The sequence below is a fragment of the Balaenoptera acutorostrata genome, chromosome 3 (genome assembly GCF_949987535.1).
Source record: "Balaenoptera acutorostrata chromosome 3, mBalAcu1.1, whole genome shotgun sequence".
Classification (NCBI taxonomy): Eukaryota; Metazoa; Chordata; class Mammalia; order Artiodactyla; family Balaenopteridae; genus Balaenoptera; species Balaenoptera acutorostrata.
Genome location: NC_080066.1, coordinates 41,501,881 through 41,527,871, shown reverse-complemented (window position 1 = coordinate 41,527,871; position 25,991 = coordinate 41,501,881). Strand labels below are relative to the sequence as shown.

The window sequence follows — 25,991 nt, the reverse complement described above, 5'->3', positions numbered from 1 at the left end:
AGAATTCTCCTCTTTTTGTATTTGAGGATATAGTAGGGGAAAAAAAAAAAAATCCCCAAACCAAAAAAAAAAACCATGGAGGTCCTGGGTAAAAATAATAATAATAATAATTTGATTCCATTTTTTTTTTTATTTAAAATTGTTCCCATGCTATCAGAATAAAGATTGAACAATGCTTCTTTAACAAACCAGAAACCATGTTTTGTAGGTGTTTTTTTTAAATGATAAAAAGAGAATGCATACAATCTGTAATTTTTATTTTTTAAATTAATTTTTATTGGAGTCTAGCTGATTTACAATGTTGTGTTAGTTTCTGCTGTAAAGCAAAGTGAATCAGTTATACATATATCCACTCTTTTTTTAATTTTATTTTTTAATTTTTTAAAATAAATTTATTTATTTATTTATTTATTTATTTTTGTCTGCGTTGGGTCTTTGTTGCTGCACGCGGGCTTTCTCTAGTTGCAGCGAGCGGAGGCTACTCTTAATTGCGGTGCATGGGCTTCTCATTGCGTTGGCTTCTCTTGTTGTGGAGCATGGACTCTAGGCACATGGGCTTCAGTAGTTGTGGCATGTGGGCTCAGTAGTTGTGGTGCACGGGCTCTAGAGCACAGGCTCAGTAGTTGTGGTGCACAGACTCTAGAGCGTAGGCTCAGCAGTTGTGGCACACGTGCTTAGTTGCTCCGCGGCATGTGGGATCTTCCCGGACCAGGGCTCGAACATGTGTCCCCTGCATTGGCAGGCGGATTCTTAACCACTGCACTGCCAGGGAAGTCCTCCACTCTTTTTTAGATTCTCTTCCCATATAGGTCATTACAGAGTATTGAGTAGAGTTCCCTGTGCTATATAGTAGGTTCTTATTAGTTATATATTTTATATAGAGTAGTGTGTTATGTCAATCCTGTAGGTGTTTTTACAGATGTAAATACTCTACATTTAAGTGAATTGCTAAGGTTTCTTGGATAAACTTATGTTGGAAAGCAAAGGGGATATTCCCTTCTCTCTGACTAGTAGCTCCAATGAAACTTCTGTGTATCACAGGGACCTGAAACCTGGGGTTCTCCATATGCTACAGGGAAGGCCAGTTAGATTTTTCAAAGAAGTCTGAGAAAATTCCCTCTTTTTCATTTTTTGCAAAATGGACTGAGGTTAGGAGGTGAGGTAGAGGGGAAAATAGGAGGGTGTTTGCCTGGATCAGTGTTCCCTTCAGCCTAGTTGAAGGTGCCTCTGCTCAGCGCTGGTGGAAATGGGAGGAAGGCAAGAGACAGGGCCAGATGGACTAGTTATGCCATAAAGGTCTACTCTGTGAGGGTGCGCTGCAAGTCAGAACAGGCTTCAGATGAAGACATGGGGAGACCTGTGCTTCATCTGCTAAATACCTATGTCCAAGGAAGACTCTAGTGAGAGAGCAAGGCAGGGATGATCATGGCCAATGGCACTGGGCATAGAGCTCAAAGTTCTAGTCCCAGAAAGTAGGGTTTGCCAAGCCCAAAGTACAGTCCAGCCTAGGGTCCAAGACAACTAACAGTCCTCCAAGATAGGATTGCAAATCAGGAAATGGAGGCAAGCTTCCTTTTATTGACTGGCTAGGCATGGTGGTGGGTCAGTGTTCATACCCCATTCCCTAGGTTTATCCAGACAATTTGGAAATCTGCCATGGGTCAAAAAGACTAGTCTAGATCCCACCTTCTGGTGAAGACAGGCTTCCCGATAAGCTATCTACCCTAATTGACATTGTCACACAAAGTGGGTAGGTTAATGCTTCTACCTTGAGAGCTTTAGTACCTGCAACTGAGTGAGATAGATGGCAGAGGCCTCACCCAGGCTGATAGGTTGCAGGCACTGTGTCCAAAGGTGGCGGCCAGACTGCTGCTTCTCTCCCTTCAATGTCTAAAGCTGGAGAAAAAGAGCAGTTTTAACTGCTGGGGAGCCTGCCAAGGCCTCACTGCACAAGTACCCTCTTGGGGTGTTAAGCTCCCTGCTCACGGAGGGACAGCTGGCCAGAGGCAGCGAGTAGAAATCAGCTTAGGCAAGACCTCAGGGTAAGCCTTGTCATTCACTCTTAATGTTGTTAACTGACAGACTCGTTATACTGCACTTTATCATTGATAAATCCAATGTTTTATAATATTTTGTTCTGGAAAAATCTTTGGAGCCAGACCAATCCGAAGTTTGAGATAAAACACATGGGTTTTCAATGGGAGGCCATGTGCAAATCACTTAACTTCCTTTAACCTTAGTAAAAGTTGAGCCTCATATGTAAATGTGAATGATAGCCTCCTTTCAGGAATTTTATACTGATTAAACATGTATGTAAAACCTTAGCAGTGTGACTGGCATGTATCAAGCATTTAAACAAACAGCAGGGATTAAAATTATTATTACTTCCCAGGAGGGTGCTACATACAAAACAAAGCCTCGGACTAGACTGCATGATTTTGCATTAATGTACATGTGCTCTTTCAATGTAACTGAAATATTTTGGAAGGAAGGCCATTATATTATAATACATAACATTGGAATGGCAGAAAGCCTCCTCCAGCATTTTATAACATGTAATAAAGGGGTCCCACTGTGAGAAATCTCATAACCGGTTAGTTACTAACCGTTAGTTCTACTGAGTGAAATGTAAAAATTTTCACCCCAAATTAGACATTGGAGGGGGACAAAACTGATTTGTAAGTAAAGGCTGCTTTTCTAAGGCCATGTTGGAACTTTGGCCCACAGTGACGCAATTTAAGTGAAAGTCTCTCACTTTAGGAAAGGGAAAGCAGCATCAAATCTTCCTTCAGGTAGTTATAGGGATAAGTGCTGCGCACGCCCTCTGTGGTTAGCCTCAGCCATGACTGATGTTGCTGATAACTCAGATGAAACACTCGGTAAGAAGAGAGCATGACTGTCAGTAAAAGGACTGGGAAATGTGGTCTTGCAAACAGGGTTCTTGGATAATTGAACATGCCACCAATAGCATTTCCCGCATAGAAAGGTTTGCTCTACTCAAGAGCTTGGGCTGAATGTTGTCTGCAAGATATTGTGCACAGGCTGGCATCTCCAGGGCTTTAGTGAGACTTGGTTGGTTTAATTGGAAGCATTGCTGTTTTGGGTTTCCATCACATTCCCCAGAATTAGCCTCCTTTGAGCTCTAGCCTCGCCTTCATTTTCTTGTGGCGATGGAATAAATAATGCAGAGGTCTTGCTGCCGGGAAGCGGGAACAAGACCCAGATGTCAGGAATGGAAAACACAGCAGCTTAAAGCTGGCAAAGCAGAGCAGTAAACAATCAGGGATAGGTGAGCCGCGGGAGCGGGCGAATGGCTGGGGAGGTGTGTTTGAGATGGGGGTGGGTAACCTCTTGAACAAGGTGCCCAATTAGCTTACAGAGGAACCAGGATGGGACCAAAGAATGGAGGGGAAAGATGGTGAAGGCGTGTGAGTAGCATAGTAATGTGGCCCTGAACGGTCTCTTTGCTGAGCAAGAAATGATGGAACTCATGTTTGCGTGAATTAAATTAACCTTGCAATTTAACTCAGACAGTAATTCACTGGGAAAGGCACTAGGGAGATGCGTGAGAGCCTGATTTCAAAATCGTAATCCAATCCACACTATATACCTTGCTGATGAAGAAAGTGAGACACAGGGGAATCAGTTTAGCTCAGGGTGAACAAGTTCAAAACTAACCACTCCAACTCAAACAAAACAAAACTTAACTGAACGAAACCTTCAGATCTGCATCTCTTCCCGTGTTCCTTGCCTTGGGGAAAAGCGCATCATATTGTCTATTCACTTAATCCGGAAATCTAGGTATTATTCCTAACCTCTTCCTCACTGAGCCCCTAAATCCATTTAGTCTCCAATTCCTATAGATTTTACTTCCTTACTCTCTCACCAAAAGTCCTTTCTCTCCATACTTAACATTTGCTGACTTAAACTAGGCCCTTGTCATCTCTCTTGCCTGGTCTCAGTCCTTGCAATCCATTCTTAACACTCCTGTTCTGGTGATCTGATCATGCTGGTCCTCTTGGCTCCAATACTTTGATGGTTCCTTCACCACCTTCGGGAAAACGTCCAAACATCCTGGAATGGTATGCACGTGCATTAATGATGTGACCACGGTCCACTTCTGCCTACACCTAAGGTCCACTCTCCTTCACTCTGTAGTCTTATTCTGAATTATTGCAATTCTTCGCACCCATAGTCCTTTCTTCCTCATTTTCCATTTGCTTGGTCAGCCCTCACTCAGCAGGACTCACCTTAGGCCGTCACCCCCTAGAGAACCCCAGGACCACCACATCATACACCTTCAGGGGTGCCACTCCTTAGAGTGCAGTGTGAATAATGCCCCACGAGTTGTGCAGCGTGTCCTTATCTGGGTTCCCAGAGAACCCTGTGTGTCTCTCTCCTCTCACTGCAATATGACCACCTATTCACTGGTGGGATCGTCCCAACAAAACAGCTCCTGGAAGAGGCAACATAGACCTGAAAAGTGTTTTAAAACATGGAGTCTGGATGAGAGCAAACTCAGGTTCAATTACTTGCTCACATACTTAATAGCAGTGCAAACTTAAGCAAGCCTAGGCAAGTTACTTATTTAGTTTTTTTGCTATTAAGTTTTCTCAGCTGCAAAACGGGGGATAATTATAGCACCTACTTCATCATGAGATAATCTATATTAAGAGTTTAGCACAGTATCCGAAGCATCGTTAAGTCTTCAATAAATTAACTACTGTTGTTCTTGTCATTGTTATCGAGGGCAGTACTGCCTTATATTAAAATTTTAATTTCTCCTGCCACACCACAGGCACCCAGCGAATATTGTTGACTCAGTTGATGAATAAGCAAGATAGGGCCATTGATTAACCCATGGGCGTTAGAGTGCCATGACTGGGTGCACTTCCTATTACAGAATTTTACCGGAAGGAAGTAGACAAGTGTAAAGTCATCCATAGGAAAGAAAAAGCTTCCTCAACTGAAATACCTTGATAATTTGTCTTGTAATTGCCCCCTGCAATTTAGAGGAACACATGTTTCTTATAACTAACAGGCATTTATTTTTATGGATGTCATGTGAGCAACAAGTAGAACAATACCTCCTTTATTTTGAATTTTCAGAGGCCACTAGAACTCCTAGGGCTCATTCCCACAGGTGGGGATGTCTATGATTTGTTGTTTACCTCAGCTTTCAGAATCTGTTAAGAGTCAGAAAACAATCAAATCTTTTTTTCCAGTTGCATTTAGCAGCTAAGGAGCACCTGTCACCACGTAGGCCTATAGCTTCTGGCTTTATTTAGGAATCTGTTGCTAAGACACAGTCTTAATTTGTTTGCACACTTTTCATAAGAATGTGGGTGTTTATTCACAGAGAGAAACTGAGGCATGAGAGATAAAGGTTGGTGGAAAATTCATGATGGTAGAGGATTAAACCTCAAACAATGATTTGATTGGTTCCTTTACAGGCTTTCAATGCCTGGTCCCGGGCCCAGGGGCATCAGCATCACCTGGGATTGTTAGAAATGCACATTCCTGGACCTCACCCAGACTTGCTTGCATCACAGAATTGCTGGGGAGTGGCCCACAGTCTGTGATTTAACAAGTCCTCCAGGTTATTCTGATGCTTGAAAACATGTCAGATCCACTGCTCTAGACTCTAGACCCATACAGTGGGTTTCAACCCTGGCTGCACATTTAGAATCACCTGGAAAACTTTAAAAAATCCCATCACCCTGGTGTCACTGCAGACCAATTAAATCAAAATCTCTGGAGATGGGCTCTAGGGATTGATATTTTTAAAATCTCAGGAGATTCTAATGCACAGACAGGATGGAGAAGCACTGGCCTAGAGTATATTTTTGTTGCACATAACAGAAACCTGCTAAAGTAACCCAAGGTGGAAATTTTGAAGGAAAAAATTGGAATAAGTTCTAACCAGAACTGGAAAGCACCAAAACCCCAGACACTTCTGTCCATCTCGCATTTTTCTCCTCTGAGGCCACATTTTCTGTTTTCTGCTTTTCTCTGCACATTTAATTATCTCACCCTTTACAAAACAACTTCTGCTCATTCACTGTTTCTGCTCTGCTTTTTCATTATTTGTCTTGTCATTAGACCAACTCCCTCCTCCCAACTCTGTATGACATTTTGGCTTGAACACCCACGGCTCTAGATTCTAGAGAGATTTATTTTCTCATAAGATTTTTAACTCGAAACTATGAACTAAGGATTCCCCCCACCAAAAAAAAAATCTTTTTTTTTTTTTTTGAAGAGATAAAAATACTTAAAAATACTTTACTGCTAACAGGAAATTTGCAATGTAATTTAAAAATCTCCCCACCCACCCAATAAAATAGTAGCATTCTATTATTGACAATTAAGAGAGAGGGGGAGGAAAAGAAGGTAAATTTATGGAGAACAGTTTCAATTCCTTTAGTTCTTAAAACTTTCATCTCACAGATGTTTGTCTGGCAACCACCTTGATTCCAGAAATTAGTCTTGACATCGTTGAATTCTTCCCTGCTTACATAGCCCAAGCAACACGACTATCAGTTCTAACCAGCTATTCAAGAGTTTTCATCTTCTCCCATTATGACCGGGCAGACCACCTACCTATTTACCCTTTTTAATTTTTCTTACACATGTGTGTTTATTTATGGCTCCATGCATGCACCTTGCGTGTCCCGGGACATTCCTGCTGTCAATGGCTTCCTATTCAATCAATGAACTATAGGACTTCATCAGTTACCAGAAAGTAGCCTCAACCATCATCTCGTCTAACTTCTCAACCAACAACATCGTTGACAACAATTTATTTGGCTTTTGCTGAAGTGTTTCCAGAGAACGGAAACTTTTAAAAGTGTGACACAGCATTGCAAGACAGTTATAATCATCGAAAGTTATTTCTTGCTGGTAATAAATATTCAACAACTGAATTTAATATGGAGCTGGAATCTACATCCATGGTACATATTCTCCTTCCTTTTGCCTTCCTCTGCTCTTTGAAATGAGAGCAAATATATTTATTCATGTTTCAAATGGGAAAATTTGTAAATTTGGAGGGCTGCTATCAAGACCCCACTGAGCCTTCTTTTTTTCTAGGATAAGCATCTCCAGTATCTTTAGGCGATCTGTGTTTATAAACATTCCCATTTCCTTGGCCTTCAGATTCCTCTCTACTGAGGTACCCTAGCTTGTTTTAAAAGGCCACACTCAGAATTAAAAAACACTATATGAGATATAAATTGACCAGTATGAGGTACATTGGACTGATGGTTCTCCTTATGTATGACCACTTTACTTCTCCAGAAGCAATTTATGATTAGTTTTGACATCCATGGCTACTGAGTCATTCTGAGCAAACTGTCATCTTAAACCTCCAAATCTCTCATTCAAAACCTACTTCTTAGCTAAATGTCACTTTTAGTTTTGCCACTGTTAGAATCTAATTGTAGGAGCTGCGTACTCCAATTTAAGTTTGTCTATTTCCAAGAATTCTGCTCTTTTTGGCCCTTGTAATTTCTGCTCTTACTTGTTTACTCTGCTATCAGTTGTCCTCAATTCTGTATCATTAGCAAATTTGACAAACACCTTCAGTTACCGACCCTGTGTGCTTAACTAACTACATAAAGACTACATTTCTACAGACTAAGGAACAAATGTGAGGAAATACTAGGACTTCTATCTCTTTGAAACACTCAAATGTGTATGTATCATATATTAATTTTAAGTACACAGATCACACCTCTACAGCTTGATAAATTCTCACAAAATGAACACACCATGTAACCATCAACCAAATCGAGAGACAGAATACCACGGGCAACCCAGACATCAGACCATAATGTAATGTCCCCCTTCCCCCAAACATAGACATTATCCTAATTTCTATCACTGCATTAGTTTTGCCTGTTTTTGAATGTCATATCAAGGAAATCATATGGATGTACTCTTTTGTATCTAGCTTGTTCTTTCATTCTTAATTCTGGACAGTATTCTGTTGAATGATTATACTACAATTTATTAATCAATTCTACTGTTTACAGATTTAGGCTACTAAAAATAGTGTTGCTGTGTATATTCTTGATATCTTCTGGTGCCCAGTATATGCATTTCTGTTGGGCAGGTTCTAGAATATGTGTATATGCAGCTTTAGAAGACGCTCCAAAATTGTTTTCTACAGTAGTGGTATAGATATAGTCCCACAAGCTGGGTTCAAGAGTTTCACTTGCTCCATATCCCAGCCAACGTTTGGTATTGTCTTTTCATGATGTTAGGAGTCCTGATAACCCATTAGATGCAGGGGCATCTCACTGTGGTGTTTAAGTTATATTTCCTTGATATTGATGCGGTTGAGTACATTTTCATTTGCTTAATAGCCATTTGGAACTTCTCTTTTGTGAAATATCGATTCAAGTTTTTTGCCCATTTAAAACTTGAGTTGCTTCTTTTTTTCTTATTGATGTATGTATACATTCGCTCTATGAATCATTTGTTGGATATATGTACTGCACATATGTTAACTCTTTGGTTTGCCTTTTCACATTCTTCCTGGTGTCTTTGGATCAAAAGAAATTCTTAAATGAAATATATCTAGTTTTTAAATATTTTCATTTATTTTTAGTCCTTTTTTTAAAGAGTTTTTTTTTTTAATTAATTAATTTATTTATTTTTCTTTGGCTGCATTGGGCCTTCGTTGCTGCGCACAGGCTTTCTCTGGTTGTGGTGAGTGGGAGCTACTCTTTGTTGCAGTGCACGGGCTTCTTACTGCGGTGGCTTCTCTTGTTGTGGAGCACGGGCTCTAGGTGCGCGGGCTCAGTAGTTGCGGCACATGGGCTCAGTAGTTGTGGCGCATGGACTTAGTTGCTTCACGACATGCGGGATCTTCCCGGACCAGGGATCAAACCCATTTCCCCTGCATTGGCAGGTGGATTCTTAACCACTGCACCACCAGGGAAGTCCCAAGATTGTGTATTATTTTTTAATCCTTTATGTCTATTGAATTTTATCAAATGTTTTTATACATCTATTATGATTATCATATTAGTTCTTTCTTTAGTCTGTAAATGGAGTGAATCACATTGAATTATTTTTGATGTTGAAACAACCCAACTTTGCATTCCGGATTTTAACTAAATATTATGATGCATACTTGTTTCATTTTTATGAAACAATTTTAGAAAAGTTCCAAAAATAGCACAGAGTACCCATATATACTTCATCCAGTTTGCCCTAATGCTAATGTTTTGCATAATTATGGTACAATTATCAAAGCTGACAAATAATATTAGAGCAATAGTATAAATGATACAACAGACTTCATGTGGATTTTACTAGCTTTTCCACCAATTTTTTTTATTTGTTTCAGAATCTAATCCATGATCCCCATTGTATTTAGATTTCATGTTTTCTTAGTTTCTCCTCTATGAGAGTCCCTCAGACATTCTTTGTCTTTCATGACCATGATGATTTTAAAAATATTGGTCATATTTTTACTTTTCTTCAATATGAATTTTGTCAATGTGTCTGTTACTGGTGATGTTTACCTTGATCACTTGGTTAAGGGTGATGTCTGCTGGGTTTCTCCATTGTAAAGTTACTATTTTTCCTTTTGCAATTAACAACATCTTGGTGGAGATATTCTGACACTATGCAAATAATCGTTTTTCTCCACAAATCTTTCTCACTAATTTTGGCATCCATCAGTGGATCTTACCAGCAACAATTATTACAGAGGCGTTCTAATGGTGATTTTCTATTTACTTCATTTCTCCTGTATTTATTAATTGGAGTCTGTCTGTATGGAAGAACTATTAAAGCCTATTTCTTATTTCTTCTTCCAGTTTTGGCCCTGTGTCCTCCCCTGTCACAAGTAAACTTGTCAGAAGAGCTACATGTGGCTCATATTTCCTTTTATCCTGTTCAACCCTAAGCACCTTCCAATCTACCTTCCTTCCTGATGATTCTACCAACAGAACTCTTGCTAAAGTCACCAGTGGTCCTCGTGTGCCTGGTTCTGCTAAGTAAACAGTATCTACCTAAGAAAGTTGACATTTTAAACATGTAAGAAACCAATAGATTTAGTTTCTCCTTTGTTTGGCCATTGTAGGTCTTCTGTGATTTCCATGGTCACTCTCAAAAAAGGAATGTGTTCCTTTACGGTTGTAGCATCAAAGAGACTTTGTGGCAGGCAGGGTCCACGGTGGGCACATCCAATCTCTTGGAAGATGTCAGCTACAGGGTAAGTCATTATGGTGGATGACACCAGATATTTTGTGTCCATATGCTTGCCTTTGAGACATGCCTCAACCATTATTTTCCTAAATAGGCATTTTGATTATCTTAACTATAGGATTATAGTACAAGCAGGTTGAAGGCATGTGTAACCTCTCCACATTTTTGATGAATAATGGCTTCTTGCCTGGTTACTCTGAATTTTTTTTTTTTTCTATATGATATGATACAGTGCATAGGACATGAGAATTGGAGACAGGAAACCTCATCTTAATACCTAACTTTATAATTATTAACTGTGTGACTATGAGCCATTAACACTCCCTCTCTGAACCCCCATTCTTCACCTGTAAAAGGAGGATAGTGAAAATACCGCCCCTGTTAGGTATTATATTTATGGAAGGAGCAAAATGATGCTGAATTGGAAAGGATCTTAAATAAATATGAAGGGATGAAAAAAATTTAAGGCATTAGACCATCCACATTCCTCTGCTTGAGCATACTATAAAAAGTAGAACAGTGACCTGCTGAACCTAATTCTATTTTTTCTGGGTTCCAGTAGTTGGAGCTCAACTATCCCCACACTGAATCCAAGAGGAGATTAAGGAGAGGTAAGGAAGGAAGGACTTCTTCCTGTCAGGATAAAGTAAACAGGCTGTTGCTTACTGGATATTAGGAAGAGGTAGAAGAGGCCAAGTTATCCAACCACAAAATAAAAACTGGCCTGTGTTTCAAATTTATATAGGAAAAGGAGAAAAACTATTGTGTTGGAAAAACCTAGTTCTCCTCCTGTGTCTTTCTCTTTTACTTTTACACAGAACACTTCATTTATGACACTTCTGGGGACCAAATATTTGGATTTTTCCCTCCTCCAAGCAATTCTGTGACACCAGCTGTATATCTTACAATTTAACTCAGTTCTGACACTATCTACCGGGAGATAACACCAGATCCCTCAGGTTAAGGGCTCAGTCCCAGGAGACATTCCCCCATTTCAGATGCCAACTGCGAGTAGTAGGTTCTCAGGTTACCCACAACTTCTGTCTGACTTGGCTACAAATCAGAGGTTCCCATGATTTCCTCCCTGTTGGGTTTGATTATTTGCTAGAACAGCTCACGGTACTCAAGGGAACACTTCCTTACATTTACCAATTTATTAAACGATGTGATAAAGGATACAGATGAACAGCCAGATAAAGATATATGTAGATATGGAAGGGTCCAGAGCTTCTGTACCTGTGGAGTTGGGGGTAGGGTGCATTACTACTCAGTGTATGGATGTGTTCACCAACCAGCAAGCTCCCTGAGTCCCATACTATTTGGATCTTATGGAAGCTTCCTCACATGGGCATGATCATTTATCAACTCCATTTCCAACCCCTCTCTCTTTCCTAGAGAAGTGATGATATGCCCTGATTCAGGAATCATTCAGGAGTCCACCCAGAGTCGCCTTATTAGAACGAAAGATTCTCCTACCAGTCTTATCACATAGGAATTTGCAAATGTTTTAGGAACCTCATGTCAGAACTGGGGGTGAAGAACCAATATATATTTCTTACTACAAATCATGATATCACAGTTACGATGTACCAACCTCTTCTAAGTCCCTTATTATTCTGGATACATGAATTTACTGTGTGTGAAATACCTTCATTTACAGGGTTAGTGAGTAATAAAAGAGGTAAAAACCCACCAAACTACTATTTCACCTGGAATTACTTCCCCTGTGTCCTGAATTTTTTTTCACCCTCTTCATTCATGTCTACTAGAAGCATGACTGCTACTGATCAGTAGAGTTCCCCCAAGGCTATTAAAGCAGAACCAACAGCTTATCCTCAATGTCCTATTTACACTAAGGCTCAGCTAGAGTACTGGCGATAAACCTCAAGAAGCTTAACTGCTTTATCTTACTTAGGAAACTAGTTTAATAAATTAAAACATTCATCTGGGCAGGTCATGCTGACCTATATAAAATTATCTCTTATGAGTGGTATATCTTAAACTAAAAGAATCTATACTATCCAATCTTAAATATAGAGTCACCATGAGTTTTAGCTCTCTTTTTCCAAAAGAAAGTTAACAATATTCATAGATAATAATAAAGCTTACCCCAAAGACTTGTGATGATTAAATGAATTAATGCATTCAAAATACATAGTAAGCATTCAGTGAAAAGATATCTATTATAATCTTAATGTTTGGGAAACTGAAATTAAGTTTAAGGTACAGAGCAAGTGTCAGGGGAAGAGTTGAATGTCCCAAGCCTTCTTGCCCCACCCAAACTGGGCAACCCCAGGAAACATTGAAGCAGGTCTCCAGTGGATCAATTCATATGTAGAGTTCATCAATTTCCTATTCATTTACAAAAGAGAACGTAACAAACAAACAACCTCCAGTTATCACAGCTATCATCATCTTCATTGCTCACTCTGACATAGATCTATTTGTGTGAAATCAAAAGGGAAATGCAATGAGGACTTTACTGTAAATGAGATAGTTTGGAGCCCATTATTTAATGAATGGATAAATTGCCGCTATGGAGGTGTAAGAGGGTACTGCCACTGCACTTTGTAAATCTCACATCCTCCAGGCTCCAGTGAAGGGATCATAGCTCATAGAGCTCTCCAAGATGCACGCCATTAATTTGAGTATGTGGTTATTTGGAGAGGGGCTGTACTAGCTAAGAAAACAAGGTTCACCTAAGTAAGAAAGCAAAGATCATTTAAATGATGTCAGATTAAGTTTTTGCAACAAGGTAAAACATTGATAAATTATAATTACATTCATGTATTCTTGATCATATTATATATATATATATAGCAACTAAATATATATATATACTTATATATATGTATTCTATTTATGTCTGTTTAAGCAGTCCTCTAAAGGCCTGGACTGACAGAGTCCATTTATTTCAGTGAATAGTTATGAACTATGCCTCTACAAGCAGCATAGTTTCATGTGCAGAGATTTTCCTGTGAACAAGACACAAACTTCTAGGCTGCAGAGGAGATAGAAAATAAACAACAAATTACATACACAATAATTTAACTGTAATTGTGACGAGTACTCTGAAGGAGAAAAATGGGGTGAGGAATCGCAGGGAGAGAGGGACAAGAGTGGCTAGATAAAATCAATTAGGAGGCAATTGGAGAAACTCTGAGGATAACATTAGCATTTCATTTCCCTTAAAATTATGATGCTTTAGGTCTGGAGGCTATGTAAGAACTTAGAGATCATAGTAGGTTATGTTAATAATTACATTAATATATATTTATATCATATATCATATAATAATTATATTAATCCTTATATTATTATAGTTAATGGTTATGTTAAACATGACAATAAGAGCCAGAGATACAATATTAAAAGATTTGCTCTATGTTCTAGAAATGAACAAAGCTGCATTTCCTTAACAATAATTCCTTAATTTATGTTCTCATCAATTTGTTCTGCTTCTGCATCTTGTCACTATAATTTGTCCAAAGACCCAATGCTATACTGTTTCTTATCTAATGTATATAATTTTATATTATGTTCTAGTTTTTGGAGATTCTGTTAGCACTGAAGTGAGAGAACCCTTCTTGTTCATGTCACAAAAGTTCTGAGCTAAGTGTAGTATTTCAGCTGTCCCAAAGACTTGGTGTACTTTCAACTCTGAGACATCATCTTTGGGGGATGGAAAGGTCCAGTGACTAGAAGTCACCTCTCTGTCAATCGGAGAGTGGCAAGGGTCTACTGATGCCTTCTAAATGGAAATTAAGTGATCTCACATAAAGCTTTTCTACCCTAGGAAAAGATGGTATATATGAATCCAGAGAGTATGGATTTTTAGAAGTTTTATAATTGGTCCAGCTTCAGATTTATGGATCAGAGAATGAGACTGAAATGTTCATTTTGGCAGTTCCAGTCTCTCAGAAAACAAGTGAACGTTATATGGGCTCCTGCTCAAGAATCATCAATGGCCCGTATGTCTGAGATAAGGAAAGTTCAGCTAGAAAACAGTGAGGCTGGATGGAGCTACTCTCTAAATTTCAGTTCCCTGTGAAGTCTGTGGCTTTCCATGAGACTCAACTCAGCAATGTATGAGGCTGAATGTACGTTGCAACCTTGGTCCACCGTGATGCAGGAAGATGGGGTTGAAAGATCATACTCTTTGGAGTTGGCCATATTGGCATTTGGATCCCATTCCAGTCACTTTGTAGTTGGACTTGAACTATTTCTTTCTAACTTTTCTAAGCCTCAGTTTCCTCATCTTTCAAATGATTAAAAAAAATTGGTGTCCATTACTCAGGATAGATAGATTTATAGTTGCACATATTAAGTGTTTAATGTATTGAGATGCTTAATACATACTGAGAAGTTGGTTTTTATGATGCATAGCCCCAATCACCGGCAACTCATCATAATTTGATTTTTTTTAATTGTAGACTCTTCCCAAAATCCTTGATAAACTAGCACCAGCATTCACCTTAAGCAGCTGCAGCTTCCTCGTGGAGAAATCCCGAGCCTCCACAGCACGGGTAGTGGTGTGGAGAGAGATGGGGGTGTCCAGAAGCTACACCATGGAGAGCAGCTACTGTGGCTGCAACCAGGGCCCCTATCAGGTATGTGAGGCTGCGGAATATCCTTGCTTTCTGTCTGGCAGCAGTACGCTGTGATGCGGAGCTATCACACACCTCTTGTTCCTGCTCTCTAGCCTGAAAGAGGAAGAAGTCTCCAGGTAGAGTATGGCCCAGCTCCCTGATCTTGCTGAAGAACTAGTTCAATGATTGTCTTCCCTGGCAGCACAATCTGCGTTGATCCTGGAAGCAATTTGTGCATGCCTGCTGATTTGGTTTCTCCATCATCTGCCCTCGCCAGCAAGTGGCACGGGAGCCTCCCTCAGACAGGCACCCCCGGCTTTTATGGAACCTCTGCCTGGCCCTGTTTTATGCATGAGAACATTTTCTTTCCTTTTGCAACAACTGGGACCAGTCCCCTATGCATCATAAAAAAGACATAGGTCAGCATGTAGATATTGTCAAGACGTATGTAGATTGTGTTTCTCTGTCTTCTGTGCTTATCTAAATTAGCGGCTCTCTGTTATCCTGCTATCACCAGAGCAAACAGAAGCGTGTGCATGACGTGGGTCTCCCCAAGATGAGTGGGGCTAGGACTCAAGTTCTAACATTGAGGGAAATGGCTCATATAAATCGTATTCTTTCTACAGCTATGTTAGCTGTAGGAGCAGCTGAATGCTCTTACAACGGGCTGTTCTAGCTGCTCGTCCCACTCCCCCACTAGAGGAGCATAAATAAGGGACATTGTGACAGTGCCAGGGTAATAGACTCTTTTAAATTCATTAGGCAAGCTGAAAGACTACTCGTTGGTGACTTCTATTCAACCTCAAGAATACCTGGACCTCACCAGCCTTAAAGCTCATTGTGTTGGCTTTGATACTTTCCTGGAACTGCTAGGAAATGCTTGGCATCGCCATAATCTGGTGCTTGTGGAAATCTGTTAACTATCAAAGGCAGTCCAGGGAGTGACAGGTGATGAACATTCTCTAACTTCCCACCTGGTCAAAGAGATTTTTCAACACAGGGTTACTGAACCACCCATTTTGACCTATTAATTCTGTTAAATAGCCAGTTAGTTTGTCTACACAGTGGCTTGAAAGAATTGTTTTTATTACTGAATTAATAAACTATTAGACTGAATTAATCCTTATTTATCCACATTAATCCAATGCAGAATAAGAAGAGTGAGCTTGTTGGAGAGGCATGGGATTGGGCATCCAAAGACCTCACTCTTCCACTTACCAGCCATGCTGCAAACTGCTTACCTCTATCGAACCTATACATTTCATATATCAAACGCAGATATTAATAAGGATTCGTCTCCTTCCTACTAGACAAAATTTTTGTAAAGGCCAAAAGAAAATACATATACAAATATAACTGGAGGTTATATCATCAGGAATCTGTTCATTCTCTTGACATTCAAAACCCATAGGACTGGAAAAAAAATAAGCCTGGAATACTGTGACTCTAAGACCTTATGGGTATAGACTTGTGCCTCTCTAGCTGTATGCTTCTTGAAGACAACTCCACGCATCCCTCACATTTATTGGATTTGTGACTTTCATTGACTTTGTTTCTCCAAGCACCAATTCAGGCTAACAGCTTCTAGTCACATAAGTATCAATGCCATTCACAGTAAATCAACCAGACACTCCAAGGCCCTTGAAGCTGTTGCTTGAAAACTAAATGACTCATAGGTTCAGGCCCTCACCAACTCTTCGTCTTCCATGCAACATACATACTAGCTGTTGGAAATGACAGTGAAAGAGGCTTGTCCAGTGGGACAGCTTTCAGATATGGGCTCAGCATTTGCCCTGGGAAATTTTCCACATGGCCTTTGCGTGGGGTCTCTATAAGGAAGAATGGAGAAGGAACTGACTAGAGAAAAGCCCTAACAGTGCCAGATCTAGTTTTGCTTTAAAAATCCTATTCTCTGTATGAAACACCTCTCTGAATGGATAGGTTTCCCCCTTCCCTTTGTTCTTCTGTCCTTACAAACATTGTCGAGTAACTGAGCAGAATTGCAGACAGTGACCAAGAGGATGGTGAGTAATTTTATATATGGGGGGGTGGCGGGGCACCCTGGGGAAATGAAACCAGCCCAGAGTTGGGTGTTTTGGTGATTTTTGTTTGAGGTATATATTGAAGTCTATGAGCTATAAAGCAGTATAGAAATTTCCATCCTGAACATACTGCAAATGATTTTTGTACATTGAGAAGCTGAGTCCCAGTTGGGTCCTGAGGTTATTATTCTAAGGTCATCTTTCCATTTTTTGTTTAGCATTACCATTTATACAAAAGATGGAAGATACTTAAGTATACCCACGAGGGGCATTCCTTCCTGCCTTCATAAGAATATAAACATTTTTGCAGTTTCTCTGGTTAACGCAGCTTTAACGTAGTTCCAATCATTTCTCCCAGCACACTAAGTACCTGATCTGTTAGTACTGAAATGAAATATGATTTCTTACAGTGACATTTATGTTGGAACTACATTAAAGAATATAAGCTATCACCTTCAAATAATAATTATTAATATGACATTTTCCCTTCTGTTTTCCAGTCTATAGTTGGCTAATTTAAAAAAAAAAAAAAAAACTTCTCCAGCTTTTGTTGTTTGGGGGATATGGTCTCTACTGCTAAGTTATATGCTTTGATCCATAATTTGTATTTAATGTGGAAGTCCCATCCACTGAGAGATTTACTTTCCATATTAGGGACTGGCCCAAAGCTGTGGAGGCTGTTGAAGGGAAAAGCCAAAATGGAATGATGTGTCCTTTGCGGGCTCATTTTTTAGAGTCATTTTTCAGACTCTATGTGGACAGATGTGTACTTCACACTGAGTTGACTGTTTGCAACCTGGAGTCACATGCATGGTGTGTTTGCACATGCAAAGCCATGTGACTGGGTCCCGTGGGCTGCTTGTGGCTTAGGAAGATGATGTAAAAGCTCCCACCCAAGCAGGCTGTTGACATGCTCCTTGACAGTGCTGCTGACTCATGGGATGGCAAAGAGGGTCTTAGAGGAAGGACAGAAGATGGGTGACTCAGCTGAGGTTTGAAGAGTGACTCAACTGGGTGTTAATATTCCCTACCTGCAACTGCTTGCCTTGTATTGTGGACCCTCAAGCAATCCATCCTCTTTACCACCAACAGAGGGGTCTTTCAGTAACCCAAACCTATTCAAGTCAAATACTGCCCATAACCCTCATTATGTCTAGAGAAAATCCAACTCCTCATCGTGACGTGTAAGGCCTTTGACAATCTCCTCACTCATTTTTTTATACTCAGTGCCTTCTTTAGTATAGAATAGGTGTTACGTATCTATGTTGACTGACCAATGACTAAATGGATAAGTGAGCAAATGAATGGTGATTTCCAGGTAGGGTCAGATGATTTTCCTCTGTCCATGGATAATTAGAAAAAGGAGAAGAAATCACCATGGTCCAAATATGACTAGAAGCCATTCTAAAATGGAGATTTTTAAGAGTTGCTGTAATTGGTGGAAATGGAAAATGCATGGGTGAGAGAGGGAAATGAGTAAGAATGCAACTCTGAGACCTCTTAGGCCTGTCACTATATACATGATTTGAGAGCATCTAATGGATTCTTTCCCAGAGTAAGGTGATTCTAGTCCTGGTGTGGAATTTCATATGGCCACATTCTAATAACAGGTGATGATTAGAAAAGAAGACATCCACTGTGCATGTGAGAGATGTTGGGATGTACCTCCTAGATCCCCCTGAAGAGGTGCTCATTTCCCCAGTGGCTCACAGCTGTGTCCATCACCAGAAGTTACTTGTAGCTGGCAGAAACTGCCTTGACCAAAGCCATGGCTCCTCTGTGTGAGCCTGCATCCAATGGCTGGTCTACGTGGGGTTACAATGGCCTGGCCTCCTAGCCCTAGTTGGGAAAACTCCAAAGGGGGTGCCATTCCAGCTCCAGAACTCCCTGTAGGGTCGGTGGGGACCTCTGTAGCAATTGCACTGAGGTTCAACATCCTCCTCTGCCCAGTTCTGCTTTCCTCACCACTCATAGGTGTTGTTATGGTGAGAGCTCCCCAAAAATCCTTCTGCAAAACAAATTATAACAGTATTTCACAAAGGCTTAACTTAGAAAGCATAAATGTTGGAACTAAGCACTTGAGCTATTGAAGATGGTTTGATAGGGACAAATTCATAGAAGAAATTTAATCATCTCAACTTGGCTTTCAAGCCTCCCGGTGCCATCTCATTCACATTCTGCTCCCCTTAGCTGTTTTGGGAACATGGCCCACACAGAATGAGAGACTGCAGCTAGGTACAGGGCCTCCTGCACTGGTGCTCTACTGCTATTGTGGGCCAGAAGAGAGATTGAGTGTATTAGTTTCCCACGGCTACCATACAAATTACCACAAATTAGGTGGCTTAAAATTATTCTGTAATGGTTCTAGAGGCTAGAAGTCCAACATTAAGGTGTTGGTATCACCACATACTCTCTAAAGGCTCTAGGGGAGAATCTGGTCCAGGGCTTTCTCTTAGCTTCTGATGTGTCCTGGCTTGTAGATGCATCACTCCAATCTCTTCCCTTTGTCATCACATGGCCATCTCCACTTGTCTGCCTCTGTCTCTGTGTCTTCTCTCCTCTTCTTATAAGGACACCAGTCATATTGCATTTGGGACCCATCCTATTCCAGTATGACCTCATCTTAACTAATTACATCTCCAACAATCCTGTTTCCGAATAAGGTCAAATTATGAAGTTCTTGGAAGGACACTAATTTTGGGGAGACCTATTCAACCTAGTACACTGGTCCAGGCAAGAAAGTACAGAATATTTAGATCCAAGAACCAAAAAGAGGTTTTTATTTCTGTCTCCATATTTCTGTGCTGTGAATCCCCAAACAAATGATAACTACCCTTGTTTTCTCTCTACCTCATGATCAAGAAATTAAGAAGTTTAGATTTTCTTGGAACATTTTGGAAGACAAATTGGAGAGTCATGCCGTAATTAATGAATGCTGATTAGTGCTGCTTGAGTATTATAACATGCAGTGCCCTTAAATAAGCAATAATAACAAACACGTCTATGGTATTTACTGTGTGTTAAGCCTTTTGCAGCTATAAACTTACTCCATTTTTTGCTACCACAGGACAAAACACTGCAAAGTTGTTTTTATCATCATCATCATCCTTATTTTACAAATTGGGATACTTAGGCAGAGAGGTTAAATAACTTACTCAATGCCACACTGTTAGTAAATTTTAGAACCAGGGTTTGAATACAGGCACATCTGACCCCTCACGCCCCTGCTATCTGCCTAGTTGAATGTCATTGGTGAAAGGAGCCCTGGGCTTTGGAAACAAGAGACCCAGCTTCTGCTTTTGGCTACCACTAAGTAAATTTGCAACAAGGGGTTTCTTGACTATAATAAGAAGGCATAATTAGAACTGAGAAATGGGCATAGTCTCTGGTAAATTATGTTTGAAATAGGCTGCCTTTGCTGGGTATCCATGGGGCTTATGGATTACCTAGATCAGGGTGACCTGGCATGATTCTGAAACCCCTAAAAATCTTCTGCAACCACTGCTGGGCATGTGGTTTTTCCATGGAGAATGTGCTCTGCTTTTAGCACCAATTAGCTAGTTGTCAGGAGCCTTTGTTCATCCATCCCATCTTGTCACACCCCTTCATCCAACTTGACCTGTTTCTTTTTTGACGTTTCCAGAGTAAACAAAGAGGGATTGGAGGAATGTAATACTATGAAGTGGAGGCTTTCTACCAGCAGGGAAAATGGGGGGAGCGAGCGGAGCTGGTCTTCAGTGAAACAACCTATTGAAGTTTGAATTAGGCAAGTTCCTACATTGTTTCCTACACTCATTTCACTTCCTAATGACATCTCTCCTTTTCCTCTTAGAGAGCTATTGCTCTCACACAGCTCTTTGGACTTGACCAGTCTTTAATTGAGGACACTTCTCTTCCTCAAATGTCCCAAGTTGCAAAATTGCCCTTCTGCCAGGGTCTACACACACATTCTTTGACCACACACACATTTTATATGTGTGTATCACACATGTATGCACAAACATACGTACCTACCAGCGTTTCTCCATAGATTTATACAGGAAGTACGGTTTATTGTTTAGTGTGGGTGTCTGTGTCAGACATAGAGTTCCAAGGAGAGCTCTGCACTTAGCAGTCATCACTTTGAGACCTGACCTCTATGAATTTTGGTTGTAGTAGTGGTTTCCTCACAATTCCTGCTTATGGAGATGCTGTTAAGACTGAATGAGCAATTGCCTGTAAAACATTTATCATTATGTTCATAGTAAACTCATACTTACTTATTGTAAGTATGTACCATTATTTGTACCATTATTGATGGTATATAAGAATTTTTAATGGTTGTTTTCTATTTTCATTTTAAATAAAGACACTGAGACTCCAACTTTTATCTATAATTGTCTTATTCAGATCTTCTTAATTAGAACCTTTGGGGTTAGAGTTTAGGTATCTGTGATTTTATTAACTTTACTATGAAGCCAGCGTTGAGAATGATAGACTTTGACTTTTACTGAGGCTGATATCCATATATCTATATTTATAGATTTAGCTATATCAAAACAGCTTCTGTCTGTATTATCTAGACCTTTCCTCTATTATCTACCCTTTATTCTATCAAACTTCATATGCAGTCTAAGCTATATAATAGTCAATTTATAGCTGAGGTTCTAGAGAAAGGGAAGGGGAATTTGTGAGCCTGCTTCTAGGGGAAGAGTGAGGTGTGGAGGACAGGACAGGAAACAGAATTAAATTCCTCCAAAATTGCTGAATTTAAAAGCCTATTCTGATCACAAGCACAACTCAAGAATATATTTTGGATCATTATTCTCTTGGAAGTCATTTTCCTGTTCTACGGGCAGCCTCATATTGGAATGTAACTCTTTCTGAGCTCTGAATGGGAGTTGGGGATATCTTAATTTCATTAACATAAACTGAGGAATAGTATTTCTCAAACGTTAATGTGCGTAAGAACTACCTAGGGATCTTATATAATGCAGATTTCTGAACCATGTCTCCATTTGACCTGGGGGATGGCCCAGGAATCTGCATTTCATCAAGCACCCCTGGAAATTCATATTCTCAGTCACTGAGAGATGAGGCAGGATACCCAGAGGTAAAAGGCGAGATGGTTTTGAAACTAGTTTTTGTGGTTTCTGTTTTTGTTCTCTTTCTCCTGATTCGTTCTGGCCTATGGAGAATTTTCCATGGCTTTTATTGTAAAGTCTCAAATTCTCTGCCTCTCCCCCACCTTTAAAAAAATTTTTTTGATGTGTGTGTGTGTGTGTGTGTTTCATCTGTACGTTTAGATAACTGACTTAGTTCTCCCACAGAAGTTGTATTTAATAAATGTCTAATATCCCAGTGAGAGTTTAAAGACATTTTTGGTTTTGTTTGTTCGTTCGTTTTTCTAGCTTCTGAGACACCACCAGGTTAAAGTTTCTTAAATTGCCTGTAGAACAAAAGTGTCTAGGAACTGATATAATTATATACAAAATTGTTTGCCTATGTGTACACTTTTCTGGGGAGAGTGGCTACAGTTTTTAAGATATTTTTAAAGGGTGGGCAACCCACCCAAAAGATTAAGAGCTCATGCTTTAGTTTATTGAATCCAAGATCTCCAGACGGCCCATCACAGCTTCCCAGTGTCTGCTCTTAAATCAGCTCTAGAAGTGCTTGGCTTGACTTTGTGAAAAGCAAATGGAGTCTAAATCGCTATTTCTTCTACTTATCAATTAGCACAAGAATAATGATGCATCTCATTAAGTGTGTATTGGAGTAACTTCAGTCTAAATCTTCTGTGATTGCACTTAGGACACTAATCTTTTCAGGATGCTGCTTCTCACAGGTGGTCATTTAGACTGAGGAGCAGCTGCCTCAGCTACACCTGGGATCTATGCAGAGTCTCAGGCCCTACCTATTGCTTCAGGATCTGCATTGTAATAGGATCCCCAGGTGATCCGTGTTCCCAGGAAAGCACTGATTTAGAGCATCCTTGGTCGGCAGGGAGGTGAGAAAGGATTAGGGGTGAAGAAAGGGAAAAGTTAGGGAGTTCTAACTTTTCCAGTAGGCAAGGACATAGTTCCCAGAATTTTTGTGCTCTAGAAAGAGATGCTGTATGTGGATGTGATTTAAAAGGTGAAAGTAATCCCCAATATGAGACCTTTTGTTGATCGGTGCCAACATTTTAATGCTAGATGAGTTTGTTGTTTTTTTCCCCTGCATCTCTATTCTCTAACAACCATCCCCATTCTAGGGCTTAGAAAAGAGGACGATTTCCCAAACGCCTGCTTTACCATTGAAATGCAACTTCAATCCTTTGTTGAGACAAATATGAAATCCAGATGCTAAGGTATCATTTTAGTATGAACCTGTATTTGAATCATTCATGTCAATCCCCTTTTTCTTATTAACTATGATTCAACAAGTGTTGCCTTAGTGTTCTGTTTTTGTTTTTGTTTTTTAACCTCTTTGTATATCTCAAAGCACATTATGAGCCATTTATTAACCCACTGCAGGCTTAATGATGTAGTGAAATATTGTCCTCATTCTGTAGCCCTCCATTCCAAAAAGTCTGTCAGCATTATGATAGAATGTTAAAAGGAATTAAATAAAAATCTAGAGGCAGAGATGCTAATGAGGTTGTCAGCAGGGGCCTTTCCTGGGATTTCTAAAACCCTGGGAGCAGTGAATTTTATATGCCCGTTGTAGAAAATGGTTCATTGTATCAAAAATAAGGACAAAATCTGGCACGTGGGATAATCCAATGAGCCTCTGATGACCTCTGTCTGTTAAGAATAATTTGGCTTCAAAGGACCAGGGAGGGGCTTCCCTGGTGGCGCAGTGGTTGAGAATCTGCCTGCCAATGCAGGGGACACGGGTTCGAGCCCTGGTCTGGGAAGATCCCACATGCCGCGAGCGACTGGGCCCGTGAGCCACAATTACTGAGCCTGCGCGTCTGGAGCCTGTGCTCTGCAACAAGAGAGGCCGCGATAGTGAGAGGCCCGCGCACCGCGATGAAGAATGGCCCCCACTTGCCACAACTGGAGAAAGCCCTCACACAGAAACGAAGACCCAACACAGCCATAAATAAATAAATAAATAAAATATTTAAAAAAAAAAAAAAAAAAAAAAGGACCAGGGAGAAGAAAAGACGGTTTATCTCTAAATCTTACTCTCTTCATGTGATTAATGTAAATGCAATAAGCCAGATGCCCTAAGAGAGCAGATATAAAACCAAAGAAAGGATTCATTTAATCTAGGGTTTTTTTTGGTTTTGTTTTCATTTTGGGGTTTTTTGTTTGTTTGTTTTTAGCTTGTAACATAGAGAAAAAGGATTGGCCAAACCCAAGATGCATTTCTTTGGTTCTTGGTACATGATTGAGTTCCTCGGACTAGCATCTCCTTACAAATGTGCTGAGAAGGGAGGGTTCAGGCTATGAAAGTATTATCCACAGGGTATTCTCCTCTACAAAATGGAGTGGACCCCAGACCACAATACCCTCCTTGACTAGGAGGGGCAGGTAATGGTTCTATTCCTCCAGCCAGTTTTTTGATATTCTCTACCATGACTTCACTTCAGTGGAGCAGCCTCAGAAATTTCTATTTATAAAACTAAGCAGTGATTCTCCTTCTGTGTTCCCTGAATGTAAATGAGAAGAGAACATTTTAGAATACTTTGAACCGTGTTGTCAGAAGGTAGGCATTAGATATTTTTATATAAATTTATCATTGTTTCATCAATTAGTTAACACATATTTATTAGGTATCTACTTTGTTTTAAGCTGAAGTTTGGGACTTGGGGATATATATAGAAAACTAAAAACACTTAGCCAAAGTCAGATACATGGTCAATTCATCTTCACTCTTCATTCATTCTTTCTTTCATTCATCATTCAATAAACATTTAAAAAAATCCAGACAGTATGTTAGGTGCTAAGAATATGACAGAGAGTGGAATTGACAGCTTCCTACCCTCCCAGAGTTTATAGTCCAGCCAGAAAGGAAGTTAATTAAGTAAGCAGTAACAACAGAGAGTAATATAAAACAACTGGGTGCTATAAGAGAACACAGAAGGAGATAATTTAGGCCTTCCTTCAGTTTTGGTTGAGTTGAATATAAATTATCCACAAGTTAATTTTTTTTGTGAAATTGGGGAGGATAACTTATGTGACAAAGTAGAAGATAATTGTTTGAAAGTAGGGTAGGGTCAGGGAGTGCTTGACCTTTCTTTCATCCTAGTTTCCTTTCATGCTACTTTTTTCTCATTTCATATTTCTAAATCTCCATGGAATTCCATGCTGGGGGTGTGCATTAGGCTAAACCCGAGTACACTGGAGCACTCAAGTATAATATCCTACTCCTTTCTCTAGCATGCCTTCCTTCAGGAAGCACCTGAAATGTTCTGCAGGTGTTTCTATAGAGCTTATAGTTTACTACACCTCCCTAAAGGCACACGTCAAATCAGAAAGATCAAAAATATCTCAAAATCCTTTTTAGACTGATAATGAATGATGGAATGTAAATAAGGGTAATCTTGATTATTTTATGAAATGAATTTCTGTATACCCCCAAGTATTCCTGAAAGCAACAAAAATCACAGCAATAAAAATACCCTCCCTTTGCATAGTCGTCTATAATTTGTAAAACACTTTCATAAACTTTATTATCTCAGAGAGCCAGAAAACCTCCATAGACCAAGTGTGAGAGAAAATGACAGTGGGAGATAAGAAATGTGAGCCAGGAAGGAGATGGAAAGTAATGCAAAGTGTTGCATTTCTGGTCAAAGCAGACAGGTAGGTTTGCTCAGCTATGTGGGGTGCGTCTGGACAGGCTGTGTGCAGAACAATTTCCCAGAGGGGTTGTGGAGAAGGAAGAAGGAGAGATTTATCTGCCTGCTGCACACAGCTCCACTTCCTGTTTCCCATTAGTCAAAGTGTAAGCCCAGAGAGTTGAACCATCTGGCCCCCTTTGCAGCCACTCATACAAGTCCAGAGATGGTGAGAGAAGCCAGAAATTCAGGGTGTGAGGCTGGTGGGCCTGGCTCTATAGTAGCAGCAATGAAGGAAGTTCTCCTAGGAATGTAACTGGTCCACCCAAGGGTGTGGAGCTGTGAGGGCCCAAACAGAACTGGGGGCACTTAAGGCAAAGTTTGCTCACTACT

General features: G+C 40.0%; 1 protein-coding gene across 1 annotated transcript in view; it reads left to right on the top strand.

The window, feature by feature from the left end:
- The window catches only part of AGBL1 (AGBL carboxypeptidase 1), a 520,708-nt gene that overhangs the window by 405,129 nt on the left and 89,588 nt on the right, over nt 1–25,991 (top strand). Inside the window, 2 exon segments of the mRNA XM_007194366.3 lie at nt 10,097–10,228; nt 14,655–14,831. Of these exon segments, the coding sequence (XP_007194428.2) occupies nt 10,097–10,228; nt 14,655–14,831 (309 nt within the window).